This window comes from Podarcis raffonei, chromosome 16 (genome assembly GCF_027172205.1).
Source record: "Podarcis raffonei isolate rPodRaf1 chromosome 16, rPodRaf1.pri, whole genome shotgun sequence".
In the NCBI taxonomy this organism is placed as follows: Eukaryota; Metazoa; Chordata; class Lepidosauria; order Squamata; family Lacertidae; genus Podarcis; species Podarcis raffonei.
Window position 1 is genome coordinate 2,913,864 of NC_070617.1, and position 17,431 is coordinate 2,931,294.

General features: G+C 48.3%; 1 protein-coding gene across 3 annotated transcripts in view; it reads right to left on the minus strand.

Annotated features, from left to right (window-relative positions):
• Window positions 1-6,699: 6,699 nt before the first annotated feature.
• The window catches only part of TUFT1 (tuftelin 1), a 52,792-nt gene continuing 42,060 nt past the window's right edge, over window positions 6,700-17,431 (minus strand). For 2 of the 3 annotated variants that reach the window (XM_053368634.1, XM_053368636.1), the window contains exons 7-12: window positions 17,279-17,407; window positions 14,277-14,371; window positions 12,742-12,847; window positions 9,821-9,904; window positions 8,584-8,687; window positions 6,700-6,790 (exon numbers count right to left, since the gene is read on the minus strand). In XM_053368634.1, the coding sequence (XP_053224609.1) occupies window positions 6,727-6,790; window positions 8,584-8,687; window positions 9,821-9,904; window positions 12,742-12,847; window positions 14,277-14,371; window positions 17,279-17,407 (582 nt within the window). In that variant the 3' untranslated portion in view covers window positions 6,700-6,726. The remainder of the gene's footprint in view (window positions 6,791-8,583; window positions 8,688-9,820; window positions 9,905-12,741; window positions 12,848-14,276; window positions 14,372-17,278; window positions 17,408-17,431) is intronic. The other variant, XM_053368635.1, reaches the window with a different exon arrangement.

Consider the following 17,431-nt stretch of genomic DNA (forward strand, 5'->3'; position numbering starts at 1 on the left):
CGTATAGTTAAAGCTATGGTTTCCCAGTAGTGATGTATGGAAGTGAGAGCTGGACCATAAGGAAGGCTGATTGCCGAAGAATGGATGCTTTTGAATTCTGGTGCTGGAGGAGACTCTGGAGAGTCCCATGGACTGCAAGAAGATCCAACCTCTCCATTCTGAAGGAAACCAGCCCTGAGTGCTCACTGGAAGGACAGATCCTGAAGCTGAGGCTCCAAGTCTTTGGCCACCTCCTGAGAAGAGAAGACTCCCTGGAAAAGACCCTGATGTTGGGAAAGATGGAGGGCGCAAGGAGAAGGGGACAACAGAGGACGAGATGGTGGGACAGTGTTCTCGAGGCTACCAGCATGAGGGAGGCAGTGGAAGACAGGAGGGCCTGGCGTGCTCTGGTCCAGGGGGTCACGAAGAGGCGGACACGACTAAACAACAAGGGTGCTGAGATTTCTGTTCCCCCTTCCCAGAGCTACAATTCCCAGAGTTCCCTCTATACCTGTCCGCATTTTCCTCGGAGACTCAGGGAAACCTATTCCGAAAGGCGAGATGTACCCTTCTCCTCCCAGAGGCACCCGCCAACCAGAGGAGGAGAAGTGGGCGATATTAATTAACAGCTTGCGCATTTGATTGTCAACACATATGGGCTAATGGGAAGCAAATCGAGTCAATGTTTGCAAATGCTCACAGCTGCGTCGGCTTAAGGGGAAACAGAGCAGGGTTGTGCGTGTTGTTGTTCTGCACTCAACCAAACCTCTGCAACAGCAAATGTTTGCCTGGAAGGCCTGCCTGCAAGTCGCGCACCTGGGCAGGTGAAAGCGTTTGCATTTTCCACATGCAGGGACACACATCCCTGGGTGCAGCTAGCTGGACATCACTCTACCATACAGGAGAGGGACCCTTGCAGAATCAAATGAACAGCCTTCATTTGGTTCCATCTTTGCTGACTTGGAACACAGTGGGGTTTGTTTTGAAATAAAAAATTTGAGGTCATATATATATATATATATATATATATATATATATATTAAATGTTCATAACTGCATATATAAACCACATGTCTGAAACCCCACAGAAAAAGTCCTGAAGCCATTTTGCCCCTCCCAAATTGACCTCAAATATTTCTCTGCAAGGTCGGAGGAAAATGGAAAAGCCTCCCCATTGTCTTTTCCTTCACAAATCCTGTCTAAAGGGTATGTCTGTGTATAAATAGGGTGACCTGGCTCAGGAACTAAGTATTTATCATTACAAAAGATTGGCCAGGCTCCCCAGGAAATCCAATCAAGTGAGCATTAACAGGTAACCTGCCAGACAGGAGGTAAACAATGCACTCAGATTTCTGCTGTAGACCGCCTCTTTTGTGATGTAGGTATGATGTTTCTGGGGGTGGTCTTGGACTCCAGAGCTGTCAATTTAAAATGTCTATATAAGGGCGGGCACACCTTGGTTCTGGATCCTCCTCCTTTCCTGCGTGTGAAGGGGGCACCCTGTTGCAACAGTTCAATAAAGATCAGGCTTACTAGCTGCTTTGCTTCTCAATATTCTCTGGTTGGCCTCTGTTCTTTTCTCCGACCGATGGAGAACCTGCAAAGGACTCTATAAGGGCTCTTGTGTCCCCCATAAGGGAATAAGGGTAGATTTTTGTTTATTACAATTTCCAGGTATTCCTGCCTCAGATTCCCGACACAACAAGCCTTCCCTCCGGAAAGCAGGCTTCCCTCTGGTTTCAGAGTTACAAGAGCTTCGTACTATGAGGTGCACTAAAGAAACAGAATTGGAAACCTGGGGTGGTTTCTGCATACGATGGGGATGTTGTCGACTGCTAGCGTTTCCCCTGCCCCTTGGCCATGGGTGCAATATCAGAGTGGGCTGTGGGTTTCGGGTTTTTTGCACCAAACACAGGCTAACCCATCAGCTCCACTGTGAGATCAGTTCCCTCAGGCCTCCTCACCCATAGCTGTCACCCGGGGGCAATCATTCCCTCCTTCTCCCTTGGTGGGAGAGATGGGAGGCAGAAAACTTGCTCCATCAGCTCTGCCGAAAGGCCAGCTCCAACAGGTGCCTTCTACCCCCACACTGTGCCAGCATTTGATCATGATACCAAAAAAACATTGTTTAAAAATTGGGTCCCGAGTTTGTTTTTTTCCTCCTCCCTCCCTGTGCCTTTTTCCTTGTGTGTCGTGCTGGTTTATCTTTCCTTCTTTCTTCCTTTCAAGATTATAAGCCTGCAGGCAGAGACTTGTCTTGTTTTAATTGAATGTAAGTAAGCCACTCTGGGAGCCCTTTTGTCTGAAGAGGGAGATAAAACACTCTAAATAAGTTAGGTACTGATAAGTAACCCTTTCCCACTCATCTCAAGAACACTACGCAGAATGGGGCTTTTCTGAAAGATGCAAGAACGCTTCCACTAGAAGTTGCACTGTAGTCAACCTACCACTTAATTTACACTATTAATTTCCTAGGCCCTTAACCATTGGGGTCTAGGGTACGTCAAGACCCCCAGATCCCTTATATCCCAGAGGCCTTTGGGGGAGTCACTGTTCACAGTCCCCCACGGGTCAGATCCAAGAGGAGCCATGCAAAATTTATGGAACTCCCTTCCAGGTGAGGTCAGACAGGCCCACTCTCCCTGTTGAACTTCCAACACCAAGTGAAGTCTTCTTTCATTCCAGCAGGCAGTTAAACTGAATCCCGATTTTATGGGTTCCACTTAGTACTTTTATCTGCATTGCATTGTTTTTCCCAGCTTAAGAGACGAAGAGGTACGTAGTCAAAATGAGTATCGCCCTGTGGAAAGGATCCCAATGGCTTTTAAATATGTTAGCAGCATATATTTTTGAAGTCTGTCCATTGAATGATATTGCTTGTAAGCCACACCTTGGTAAGGTTTGTATCTTGAGATGCAGGATCTAAATTGCAACACATCAATCATCCTGTCAAAAGGTAGGCGATTCATCCTCCCGCAAGTTTCTCAGGAACCAGGCCTACCGCTCAGACTTCCCAGAAAAGGTTGACTTGTTCTCTGGTGCCAGTTTTTAATTGTTTTTATCAGGTTTCAAATAGATATAGAAAATTTTTAAAACCCTCCTTGTTATGTTGTGGGTGAACATATCAGACGACACAATGATTCTTCAGACAGCTCTTGTTTATTCACAGGCCAGAACTGAAGGGTTCAGCCAGCCTGCTTATATAGAGCTCCACTAGAACGCAACAGTAACCAATTTCTGTAACTATCCAATCACTGAACATCACTTTCGATCCTTTATTTGCATATGTGGACCTGAGTGAAAACTATCTACAGTATCCCCCTGCTGGCCCAGGGTGAGAACTTCAGTACATAACACTCCTCCCAATCTGGGATGGGTATAGAGGATGAATCACAATACAGATATTTTGACAAAAGAAAAAGGAACAAAGTCCATTAACTTTGCGATTGTTACTATACATCCTATTACGTTTACATGCGGGATCTCAACTACAGCTTCCAGGGCAGATGGCCATTCAGCTTCTGCTTTGAAATCTCCCAAATAAGAGTTTCTTGAAGGAAAATTGTCAAAATGGCCATGTTGTTTGGTAATTCCCTTTTTCCCAAGCAAGGATAATGCAAACTTTTACCTTTCAATAAAAAGCTGTTTGCATCATTGAAAGCTCTGTTACTACGTTTTCCTTTTAAGGCAAAAGATGACAAATTAGAGAACTGGGCCAAAACAAACAAGATGAATTTTAACAGGGAGAAGTGTAAAGTATTGCACTTGGGCAAAAAAAGAGAGAGGCACAAATACAAGATGGGTGACAGCTGGCTTGAGAGCACTACATGTGAAAAGGATCTAGGAGTCTTGGTTGACCACAAACTTGACATGAGCCAACAGTGTGACGCGGCAGCTAAAAAAGCCAATGCAATTCTGGGCTGCATCAATAGGAGTATAGCATCTAGATCAAGGGAAGTAATAGTGCCACTGTATTCTGCTCTGGTCAGACCTCACCTGGAGTACTGTGTCCAGTTCTGGGCGCCACAGTTCAAGAAGGACACTGACAAACTGGAACGTGTCCAGAGGAGGGCAACCAAAATGGTCAAAGGCCTGGAAACGATGCCTTATGAGGAACGGCTAAGGGAGCTGGAGAAGAGGAGGTTAAGGGGCGATATGATAGCCATGTTCAAATATATAAAAGGATGTCACATAGAGGAGGGAGAAAGGTTGTTTTCTGCTGCTCCAGAGAAGCGGACACGGAGCAATGGATCCAAACTACAAGAAAGAAGATTCCACCTAAACATTAGGAAGAACTTCCTGACAGTAAGAGCTGTTTGACAGTGGAATTTGCTGCCAAGGAGTGTGGTGGAGTCTCCTTCTTTGGGGGTCTTTAAGCAGAGGCTTGACAACCATATGTCAGGAGTGCTCTGATGGTGTTTCCTGCTTGGCAGGGGGTTGGACTCGATGGCCCTTGTGGTCTCTTCCAACTCTTCTATGATTCTGTGTTAATGTATGATTTGTTTTTTTCTAAACTAAAACCTCAGTATTCAGGTTAAATTGCCGTGTTGGCACTTTGAGATAAATAAGTGGGTTTTGGGTTGCAGTTTGGGCACTGGGTCTCCAAAAGGTTTGCCACCACTGGTCTAAGGCACCTCTCTGGGTTCCCAAGGCTTGCCCTCCAATGTATAGGTTTTGCTGACAGGTTGTGTTCATCCTTATCTACGTGGAAGTCACCACCCGCAGGGACTAAGACAAGAGGGGACCCACAGCATAAATGCAGACCCCTCCAAGCCTCTATGTGGCCCCCAGCACCCTTTGCAGGCCACACGCCCTCAACTCCCGTGCTTTGCATGCCCCTCGAGTGTTGGATGGTAGCTAATGGATTGAGGTTGAATCCTGACAAGACAGAAGTACTGTTCTTGGGGGACAGGGGGCAAGTGTGTGTGAGGGACTCCCTGGTCCTGAATGGGACAACTGTGCCCCGGAAGGACCAGGTGCGCAGCCTGGGAGTCATTCTGGACTCACAGCTGTCCATGGAGCTGCAGGTCAGTTCTGTGTCCGGGGCAGCTGTCTACCAGCTCCATCTGGTATGCAGGCTGAGACCCTCCCTGCCTGCGCATGGTCTGGCCAGAGTGGTGCATGCTCTGGTTATCTCCCGCTTGGACTACTGCAATGCACTCTACGTGGGGCAACTTTGAAGGTGACCCGGAAATTACAACTAATCCAGAATGTGGCAGCTAGACTGGTGACTGGAAGCGGCTGCCGAGACCCCATAACAACGGTCTTGAAAGACCTACATTGGCTCCCAGTACGTTTCCGAGCACAATTCAAAGTGTTGGTGCTGACCTTTAAAGCCCTGAACAGCTGTGATCTAAACCACTGAGCCTCTTGGGCTTGATGATCAGAAGGCTGGCGGTTCGAATCCCTGCGACAGGGTGAGCTACTGTTGCTCGGTCCCAGCTCCTGCCAACCTAGCAGTTCAAAAGCACGTCAAAGTGCAAGTAGATAAATAGGTACCACTCCAGCGGGAAGGTAAATGGTGTTTCTGTGTGTTGCTCTGGTTCACCAGAAGCGGCTTTGTCATGCTGGCCACATGTCTATGGACAAACACTGGCTCCCTCGGCCACTAAAGTGAGATGAGCACCGCAACCCCCGAGTCCTCCGTGACTGAATGGTCAGGGGTCCCTTTACCTAGGCAAACTAAGGTCCGGGGGGGCCAGAACCCGCCCAATCGCCTTCTAAATCCGGCCTGCGGATGGTCCAGGAATCAGCATATTTTTACATGAGTAGAATGTGCCCTTTTATTTAAAATGCATCTCTGGGTTATTGGTGGGGCATAGGAATTCGTTCATTTCCCCCAAAAAAACATAGACCGCCCCCCCACAAGGTCTGAGAGACAGTGGACTGGCCCCCTGCTGAAAAAATTTGCTGACCCCTGCTTAATGCATATGAAACACCTCCTCTTTTTTTTTTAAACACTCAACTCAGTATTTATTTCTACATTCACACAATGCTAGATTACATTATACGAGTCGATCCTCTACATTCTGCCACGGTGCGGCGTGGGCAACCGACAGGGTTAAATGCAGACATGGGATAATCTCTGTTCTCTAGGGGGCTAGGCTGAGTTTGACAGGAGAAGTTCACTCGCTGCCTGAGAGGTGGATGGGCAGTCGCTGAAACATATTCTTTCGGAGGTGAGAAGAGGCAAGAAACCAGGACAAGAAACCTCCTCAACTTTGTCCAACCCAATGCGCCTTTACACTGTTATTAATAATCTGAAAACAACCCTTGATAGGCGTACTGGCTTGAACGGGGATAAAAACTGAACTTCCTAGCACTGGATGGAGCTAACAGCCATATATATACATGATGTATATAATTATATATATAATTACTAAAAAGGCACTTTCTTTCCAAAAAGGGACCAGCGTTACAGATCAATTGCAAGAAATGCAAAGGTTCCTTCTTGCGGCCTTTGGGTGGGGCAAAAGCGTCCTTTTGGCCTTCAAACGTCCTCGTGTCCCGTCCCGATCAAACCCCTTTCAGAAAATCCTCCTTTTTTTCTTTTTTGCAGCTTCAAGCAGGCCGTGCTGCTGGGCGGATGGGGCTATCCAGACAGTCCCACCACACGCTACAAGGGAGTTGTTTGCCTCTGGGGAGCGAGCAGCAAGGGCGAAGCAGCTGGTGATGGAATAAGAGCCCGGCGAGTTTGCAGAGGGTTCCTTTTTCGGGGAGCGGGGAGCGGAGGAGAGGAGTTTGAGTTCATGTTTCCAGCACTCGGATGAGAGGCAAAGGTTTGGGACCCGGAGACTTGGTGAGCCGTTTGCTGCAGGAGAGAGGGAGAGAGAGAAGAGAGAGGGGAGGGAGAGAGATATTAGAGAATAAGCTGACATTAGGAAATGTGGTGATAAAGGTGTTGGGATAGAAGGACTGTTTTTGGGGGACAGGGAGCGGGCTGGTGTGGGGGATTCCCTGGTCCTGAATGGGGTACCTGTGCCCCTGAAGGACCAGGTGCGCAGCCTGGGAGTCATTTTGGACTCATCGCTGTCCATGGAGGCGCAGGTTAACTCTGTGTCCAGGGCAGCTGTCTACCAGCTCCATCTGGTATGCAGGATGAGACCCTACCTGCCCACAGACTGTCTCGCCAGAGTGGTGCATGCTCTAGTTATCTCTCGCTTGGACTACTGTAATACGCTCTACGTGGGGCTACCTTTGAAGGTGACTCAGAAACTGCAACTAATCCAGAATGCAGCAGCTAGACTGGGGATTGGGAGCGGCTGAAGAAACCATATAACGCCGGTCCTGAGAGATCTGCACTGGTTCCCAGTACGTTTCCGAGCAAAATTTGAAGTGTTGGTGCTGACCTTGAAAGCCCTAAACGGCCTCGGTCCAGTATACCTGAAGGAGCGTCTCCACCCTCATCGTTCTGCCCGGACACTGAGATCCAGTGCCGAGGGCCTTCTGGCGGTTCCCTCATTGCGACAAGTGAGGTTACAGGGAACCAGGCAGAGGGCCTTCTCGGTAGTGGCGCCTGCCTTGTGGAACGCCCTCCCTTCAGATGTGAAGGAAATAAGCAGCTATCCTATCTTTAAGACATCTGAAGGCAGCCCTGTTTAGGGAAGTTTTAAATATCTAATGCTGTATTGTTTTAAACACTCGACTGGGAGCCGCCCAGAGTGGCTGGGGAAACTCAGCCAGATGGGCTCTGTATAAATAATAATTAATAATAATAATAATAATAATAATAATAATAATTATTATTATTATTATTATTATTATTATTATTCCTGGCCTGTTCTGCAGTGAGTGGGTAGGACTTGTCCCTTTTTGCAGTGAATTGAATGTGCGGATAAGAACTTCCTATGGGATTCTGGCCCATCGCTCTGAAGGCGTGTTAAGCTATTCGCATTTTAGGAATGTGCAAGTCGCTTTGGGGAGGGGGGAGAGAAGAGGGGTGCCCCAAAGGGGCTCACGACTCAGGGAGTGTAGTTGAGGAGTGAGACCCCACCAGGCAAGGCCTCTTTCCACCTGCCTTGCCCCACCCTCCAGTCGCTGCTTCTCATTTTGTACTGCATTATGTTGTGCATTGGGGCTTGATGTTGTTTTATTGACTGGAGTTGGGAAATTGCTTATTGTAACTGTTAAGAGTGGATTTCTGCTTAATCTTGAAATGCTTCTATTTATTATTATTCTATATTATTCTAATGAATGTTGAATGTTATTTCATTTGCATATTTTATACAGTGGTGCCTCGGGTTACAGATGCTTCAGGTTACAGACTCTGCTAACCCAGAAATAGTACCTCGGGTTAAGAACTTTGCTTCAGGATAAGAACAGAAATCGTGCTCCGGCGGCGCAGCGGCAGCGGGAGGCCCCATTAGCTAAAGTGGTGCTTCAGGTTAAGAACAGTTTTAGGATAAGAACGGACCTCCGGAACGAATTAAGTTCTTAACCCGAGGTACTACTGTACTGTATTATGCATATTGTCTTATTTATATGATGTTAGATGCTCTGAGCCTGGCTCTGGCCAGGGAGGGCGGGATACAAATAAATTTTGTTGTTGTTGTTGTTATTCCACCCCTAAAGGGCAGGTGGCAGCCCCTCCACCCTGCCGCTCACCTGCTGACGTACTCTGATTTGGAGCGGGGCCTTGCATTGTGGACCCCGGCGCTCTGGGCCTGCTTTTCAATAAGGTGCTCCATGCGGTCGTGCATCTCAAGGTTCTGAAGGGAGAAAACACGAGGGTGAAAGGGATGATGTCACTGATTTCCAGAGGGCTGGTCTAAATGAACTGGGGGTGGGGGGCTTCCAGCTCTACAACCGTATTAAAAAAAAGGGCCATGTTCATGAAACCGGCAACATTTCGCTCGAGAAAAAGGGAGGCAGACAGAACTGGCCTGAACCAATGGAAGAACAAACGGCATTTCAGTAACGGCAGCAAAGCATCATGTTCGGGACGTGCCAAGAGAAAAACTACACATTTGGCAGAAACTGGCAAAATGTGCATTAAATTCCTCTCTGATGGCGCCATTTCCTCTGCTTTGATGCTCATTTTGGCAGGGAGGAAAAACAGTCCCACCTGCAAGTCAGTTTCGTGCCTGTGTGTGTCCTTTCAACACACCTGGAGAGTCAGGTTGCAAGAGTCTGCTCCGGACCCGGCTGACATTCCCGTAGCACCGTAAACGCCCCACCAGGGGGCAGCCGAGCCAAGGGCTCTTCTGGGGCAAGGAACGCGCTTGGTCTTTCACCACCCAGATTGCCAACTTGCAAAATCAAAATGCAAACACCCCACTCTACTCCAAAATTGGATGATGCATTTTCTCCAGATTTCACGATGGGAAAGCATGTGCAAAAATAGGTGTTTTTAAGGCTGTGTACACATGCAAAAATAGTTTTTTTCTTTTAAGGCTGCGTACGCCATGCCTGGTTTTTGCAGGCGAATGCACTGAGAAGTATTAGCGGTGCATTTTACGTTTTTAAAAGAGTATCTCGTACATAAGGAGCGCATCCAAAATGTGGGCTTCAGGGGTGGTGCCCTACTCAGCGTAGACCTCCGCCGAAATTAGCAGACCTAAGCTAGGCATGTTGATTTCAATGAGTCCGAATAGGACTAAGGTTGGATAAAACTGTAATAATCTGCAGCCATATGCACAAACATCGAAGGGAGAAATATGATCACAAGGTGGGCTGACAGGGGACTGCACTGGATGGCTCTAAAAAGGGACTATATGGGTTTGCAGCCAATGTTAGCCCCACTCAATGCATAGAAAAAAAACTAATGAGAAAACTTAGGCCCTTTAATGTCAATATCTTGCAGGCAACAGGATTAGGAACTTTAATAAAAATGGCTGCCTACCTCAGCCTCCAGGTAGGCCACACGTTCTTTGAGTTCTTGGATGATTGTGTCTTTGGACTGAATCACAGTCTTGGAGTTTTGAAGCTGTGGAGAAGGAGGATTGTTAGAAATGAACAGCCCTGGAGTCTCCAGAAAAGGAGAAGCTAGCTGCAAACATGCCCCAAAATGGCCCAGGTAAGTTGCACCAGGGACGGGGGTGGCGCTGTGGGTTAAACCACAGAGCCTAGGACTTGCCGATCAGAAGGTCGGCAGTTCGAATCCCCACGATGGGGTGAGCTCCCGTTGCTCAGTCCCTGCTCCTGCCCACCTAGCAGTTCTAAAGCACATCAAAGTGCAAGTAGATAAATAGGTACCACTCTGGTGGGAAGGTAAACGGCGTTTCCGTGCGCTGCTCTGGTTCGCCAGAAGCGGCTTAGTCATGCTGGCCACATGACCCGGAAGCTGTACGCCGGCTCCCTCGGCCAATAAAGCGAGATGAGCGCCGCAACCCCAGAGTCGGCCACGACGGGACCAAATGGTCAGGGGTCCCTTTAGCTTTTAAGTTGCACCAGGGGTTTAAAACTAGCACCCCCACCCCCAGAGAAAGTGGGATCTGTAATCATGGGGAAGGTGGGAGACAGACAGACAGATCTCAAAGCAAAGATGCAACATCAAACTTCATCTCCCATGATGTGGGGCCACAGCTGTCAAAGGAGGGGTGAGGAATTGGCAGAAAGCTCCCGATGTTGCTGTACTTCAACTCCCAGCAGCCCAAAGGGTCAAGGGTCAGGAATGCAGCTGTAATCCACTACCACCCATGGCACAGAAATGTCTGAACTCTCTCTCTCTCTGTAGTTAATGCACGCTGCCTGATTAATCGGGCTCCTACAGCAGCTTATGAATCATTTTTAAAACGCAACAGCCCCTCCCCATAGGCTTACAGTCTAAAAAAGTCACAACACACAAGGAAAACCGATTGGGAGGGAAGAGGAAAGAAGGAAACTCGAGCTCGTAAGATGTAAAGTTGTTCTAACGACCAGCTGGGAGGCTCCAAAAGCTGCTGGTCTCTCAGCTGCGTGGAGTTTGTTTAGAAAGGTTTTTCTAACACAATTTTAAGTTTGAATCCCTAATCCTCTGCCGATTTGCAGAATTTTCAGAGACAGAGAGAGAGAGAGAGAGAGAGAGAGAGAATCGTCACTACATCAGCCCCAGACACCTCCATGAAAAGGGAGTCCTTTTGAGGTGTGAGTCACTCAAAAGCTGGGAGGTCAGTGTTAAATCAAACAGAAGCCAAATTAATTGGCACAGGGCTTAAGATTTAACTCTTTCCCAAGTCAGGGAGATACACACAAGGCTGGTTTTAAAGGCGAAGAGACTCTCTCTTTTTTATTTGTTAATCTTACCATCTGGTTTCTGTTATGTTTGGCTGTTAGCTCACTTTCACTGTCTAGACTTACAAATGCACAAAGACAAGCCTATCCAGGCACGCAGAGCACTGACGTGTGTTTTAATATGGCTTTTTATAGCTCTTCATTAGCTGTTTTTTTGAAGGTTTTAAAGAATTGTTCAAGAGGTTTTTGAAAAACAGATAATTCCCTTGCTTTATTGTCTCTGTAACCTGCTTTGCGGTCCAATGAGCTTTTGGACATTCAAGTGACATATAAACTCTCCGGAGTAAAATAGGTAAGAGCAGATACGCAAAAATGCTTTTTTGGGGTTACTCCCAGTGGCAGCCTGGTGGGGAAGAAGGCAGAGAAAGAATCCCAACAGGAGGCGGGGCCAGAGCCAACGGGAGGCGGAGCCTGTGTCAACAGGGGTGGAGCCAGTGTCAACAGGAGGCGGAGCCAACTTCCTCTACTTCCCGCCCCTTCTTCCTCCTACTTGCCCAGTTCTACAAGAGGCAATGTTGAGACCAAGGGTGTCAGGTGTGCGTGCAGGAGCCAGGCCCTGTGACCAATAGGTCTTTGCAGGATGGGGGCCTTCCTAAGTTTGTCCTGGAGAGGCAAGGCGTGGCCACACAGGTGAGGCCGATTGGCAACTCACAACACCTGATGGCAAGAGCCGGGAAGGGATATCAGGTCAGCATTTTCCCTTCGGCTCTTTGCCACAGCAACACATTCCCTGCCTTGCTGCGTTTGACTCCTTGACTCCCTGCTTCTTGACCCTCAGACCCCTGACTTCGTGACTCCCTGCTTCTTGATCCTCGGACCCCTGACTTCGTGACTCCTTGCTTCTTGATTCTCGGACCCTTGACTTCGTGACTCCTTGCTTCTTGATTCTCGGACCCTTGACTTCGTGACTCCTTGCTTCTTGATTCTCGGACCCTTGACTTCGTGACTCCTTGCTTCTTGATTCTCGGACCCTTGACTTCGTGACTCCTTGCTTCTTGATTCTCGGACCCTTGACTTCGTGACTCCTTGCTTCTTGATTCTCGGACCCCTGACTTCGTGACTCCTTGCTTCCTGACCCTTGGACCTTTGGTTTCTTGACTCCCGGCTCTCTGACCCTCGGACTCTTGGCTTCCTGACTCCTGGCTTCTGGACCCCCCGTTCCTGCTCCCACCCCATCTTGCCCCCGATCCTGACGTCCCCAGCCGGGATTTCGATCGCCCGTGAACCGGACCGTGACAAAGGGTGAGGAGGAAGCGAACAGGCAGGGCCACACCTCTTACTGGTTGTTAAGTAGGAAGCCAGGCCGGGAGGGAGTTGGCTGAGAGCAGACCAGGAACAAGGATGCTGGACTCATCCTGCTCTTTGCATTACGCTCGGGTCTAGCACAACATTACCTCTGGAGACAGGAGGATGCCGGCAAGCGGAGGGGTAAGAGTGGAGGAAGGAGAAAGAAGCAGGTTGCGTAACCCCAAACTCAGGAAGGGGACGAGGACGAGACCCCCCAAAACGCTCCATCCCAGCCGCAGTGCACAGCTCATCCCCAGCACCCACCTGCTCAATCATCTGCCGGACCTTCCTCTGCTGGCTCTTGAGCATGTCGTCCAAGTGGTGGATCTTCTCCCGCAATGTGGCAACTTCCTTCTCCAGTTTGGCCGACCTGAGAGCAGGAGGACGAAGAAGGAGGAGAGGAGAAAGAGGCCATAGGTTATGCAAAAGCAAGTTCTGTAAGACCCCGCTTTTCGTTCCAGCTTGAAAAGCAGCTGCACGGGCAACTCCCCATTTATGCGCTCTCGGGGCACACGTGTGCACTGCTGCGAACTCAGACGCAGCATAAAAAGGGCCCCGAAAGAACACGAAAACGGCCCCATGACAACACCTTGGAGGTCCCAGGTCGCAAGGTGGATAGATTGGTCTCAGCTAGGGCCAGGGCCTTTTCAGTACTGGCCCCGACTTGGTGGAACGCTCTGTCCCAAGAGACCAGGGCCCCGTGGGACTTGACATCTTTCCGCAGGGCCTGCAAGACAGAGCTGTTCCGCCTGGCCTTTGGTTTGGACTCAGTCTGACCCTTATGTTTCCCTCCCCTTACGGTTTTGATCTATGGGCTGCTTTTAAAATGAGGCTGCATTTTAACCTGTATTTTAAATTGTGTTTTTTTCCCCTATTATGTTTTTACTGTAATTTTACTGGTGTTAGCTGCCCTGAGCCCGGCTCTGGTCGGGGAATAAATAAAATTTATTATTATTATTTATTATTATTATTATCTGTTTGGCCACTGTGAGAATGGGATGCTGGACTAAATGGGCCATATACCTGATCCAGCGGGCTTTTCTTATACTCTTATCTGGAGGCCTGCACACACACCCCTTTCCCCACTTTAAATCATTGGACCACAAATGAGACACAGTTAAAACACCTACTGAATTCAACATCAGTGGAGCTTAAAATTGGAAGGGTCTTATGGTCTTGATTTATTGGCTACTTTTAAAATGACAGCAGACAGAAGGGCCTGGCGTGCTCTGGTCCATGGGGTTACGAAGAGTCGGACACAACTAAACGACAACAACAACATGAGGCTGCATTTTAACCTGTATTTTAAATTGTTTTGTTGTTGTTTTTCCCCTATTATGTTTTTATTGTAATTTTGCTGGTGTTAGCCACCCTGAGCCCAGCTCTGGAAGGGGAGGGTGAGGTATAAATAAAATTTATATTATTATTATTATTAAAAATGACTCAAAAATAGCATCTAGCAATCCCAGCACTGAACTTTGAGACCTGTGGAGCATTGGGAGTTTGAGCAAGGAGTGATCACAGTGGAGTTTGGTGAATTTTTTTGTTTTTTGAAAGGGTTTTCCAGAAGTTTGGAGGGTGTTTAGTGGTTTTTCCAACGGTGTTCCAATATACACGATTTCACATAAATGTGTTGTGCCTCGGAATGTAACCCGTATGCAAATGGGGATCTGTTTATTATCTCTCCTCCCATCCCACGCCCTGTTCTGTGCTATCCGTCACAAAACCCTACTGGACGCAAGTCAGACAAAAGTCCCCAGCCCCACTGATCCACCATGCCTGGGGCTCAAGCCTCTCACCTTTCCTGCTCGGCAACTTTGTCCTTCTCGACGCTGCGCAGCTGCTCCAGCTCAGACTCGTCGTCCCTCATCTTCTGAAGCAGAGTTTTGTGCTCCTGCAATGGGGAGAGAAGGGAAAGAAGGGATAAGGTGGCTGCCGCGAGGCTCTCAGATCCGACAGCGGGCCTTGCAAAAAACCCAAAAAGCTACGCCTAGGGAGGGGAAGAACAGAGAACGCCATAGGGCTGGGCAGTATTCGCTCTACGTGGGGCTGCCCTTGAGACTGACCCAGAAACTCCAGCGGGTGCAGAATGCTGCAGCGAGACTCCTTACGGGGTCCTCGCTTCGAGATCACATTCACCCGGTGCTCTACCAGCTGCACTGGCTCCCGGTGGAGTACAGGATCAGGTTTAAGGTGCTGGTTTTAACCTTTAAAGCCCTATGCGACCTAGGACCCTCGTACCTACGGGACCGCCTCTCCTGGTATGTCCCAAGGAGGACCTTACGGTCTACAAACAAAAACATATTGGAGGTCCCAGGCCACGGAGAGGTTAGGCTGGCCTCAACAAGAGCCAGGGCTTTTTCGGCTGTGGCCCCGATCTGGTGGAACGCTCTGTCCCAAGAGACTAGGGCCCTGCGGGACCTGACATCTTTCCGCAGGGCCTGCAAGACAGAGCTGTTCCGCCAAGCCTTTGGCCAGGGCACAGCCTGACTCCCTCCTTTGGCAATCTTCACAGAACTCTACCCAATGGTTGCCATCAATTTGATTTGAAGTAATTTTTTAATGAAATGATTTTAAAATGTTGTCTTATTTTATTGTTGTTAGCCGCCCTGAGCCCGGCTTCGGCTGGGGAGGGCGGGATATAAATAAAAATGTATTGTTGTTGTTGTTATTATTATTATTATTATTATTTATTATTATTATTATCATTCCTGACCCACAGTATGCACATAATTTGTTCTCGCTAGAGGCAGCGACGCCTGCCAACAGGAATGTCTTTAAAAGAGGACGGGGCGGATTCACAGAGGTAGAAAAGGCTACAGTTCTTCTTAGATTCCCATCCTGAGCAGGTGTGGGTACTTTAAGCCAGTGTTTCCCAGCCTTGGGTCTCCAGCTGTTTTTGGACTCCCATTCCCATTGTCCCTGACCACCGGTCTTGCTAGCTAGGGATGATGGGAGTTCATCGAATCATAGAGTTGGAAGAGACCACAAGGGCCATCGAGTCCAACCCCCTGCCAAGCAGGAAACACCATCAGAGCACTCCTGACATATGGTTGTCAAGCCTCTGCTTAAAGACCTCCAAAGGAGGAGACTCCACCACACTCCTTGGCAGCAAATTCCACTGTCGAACAGCTCTTACTGTCAGGAAGTTCTTCCTAATGTTTAGGTGGAATCTTCTTTCTTGTAGTTTGGATCCATTGCTCCGTGTCCGCTTCTCTGGAGCAGCAGAAAACAACCTTTCTCCCTCCTCTATGTGACATCCTTTTATATATTTGAACATGGCTATCATATCACCCCTTAACCTCCTCTTCTCCAGGCTAAACATGCCCAGCTCCCTTAGCCGTTCCTCATAAGGCATCGTTTCCAGGCCTTTGACCATTTTGGTTGCCCTCCTCTGGACACATTCCAGTTTGTCAGTGTCCTTCTTGAACTGTGGTGCCCAGAACTGGACACAGTACTCCAGGTGAGGTCTGACCAGAGCAGAATACAGTGGCACTGTTACTTCCCTTGATCTAGATGCTATACTCCTATTGATGCAGCCCAGAATTGCATTGGCTTTTTTAGCTGCCGCGTCACACTGTTGGCTCATGTCAAGTTTGTGGTCAACCAAGACTCCTAGATCCTTTTCACATGTACTGCTCTCAAGCCAGGTGTCACCCATCTTGTATTTGTGCCTCTCATTTTTTTTGCCCAAGTGCAATACTTTACATTTCTCCCTGTTAAAGTTCATCTTGTTTGTTTTGGCCCAGTTCTCTAATCTGTCAAGGTCGTTTTGAAGTGTGATCTGTGAGTTGTAGTCCTAAAACAGCTGCAGTCCCAAGGATGGGAAATGCTGCTTTATGATAGGATACAATACAATACGATAATCTTTATTGTCATTGTCCCATACAGAACAACGAAATTGGAAGGGGAAAAAAATCTACACAAGACATTCAAAACCAACAAGCCTGCTACCCCAGCCTGGTTAGCCCCCTAAAAACTGATACCCCATTTTTAAAATACAATACACTCCCATAGAGACCCCTTAAAGGTAAAGGTAAAGGGACCCCTGACCATTAGGTCCAGTTGTGACCGGCTCGGGGGTTGTGGCATTCATCTCGCTTTATTGGCCGAGGGAGCCGGCGTACAGCTTCCGGGTCATGTGGCCAGCATGACTAAGCCGCTTCTGGCAAACCAGAGCAGCGCACGGAAACGCAGTTTACCTTCCTGCCGGAGCGGTACCTATTTATCTACTTGCACTTTGACGTGCTTTTGAACTGCTAGGTTGGAAGGAGCAGGGACCAAGCAATGGGAGCTCACCCCGTCGCGGGGATTCGAACTGCCGACCTTCTGATCGGCAAGTCCTAGGCTCTGTGGTGTTTAACCCACAGTGCCTTACACTGTGTTTAAAATCAAAATCGCATTTGGATAGAAACTGTTTCTCAGGCGGCTAGTCCTAGTCTTTTAAGCTGTAAACCAGCACGTTTTTGGTTTAATGTTATAATTACATTTTTTATTTTTTATTTTTTAAGGCATTCTGGTCTACGGTTGCTCCTTTCGAGGGTCTAAAGCACTGTTTGGTCTCTGATAAGTTTGCTAGACTGTTTTTAATGCCATCCTCCGCTTGCAAGGGCCACTCCAAATAAAAGACAACTAAAGGAAAGAGGGTTCTGAATTAAATTAAACAAAAAGGTACAATTAGATGCTTCACCAAACCAAGCGAATTTGCACTCTCTCTCAATTTTGGCCCAGTGGCACAACGGCTTTCGCTGCGCCAATCTGCCCTGCGGACAACCGCTGGCGTCTTCCGTCAGGTGAGTACCTTCTCCATCCCTGTCAGGAGTCTCTGCAGCTCCTCCAGCTTCAAATCCTTCTCTTCCAAGTCCAGCTCTGCCCTTCGGAGAGCTGCTCCCGAATGTTCAGCTTCCCTCCGATAATGGGAAATGGACGTCTGCAAGAAGAGGAGAGAGGGGGC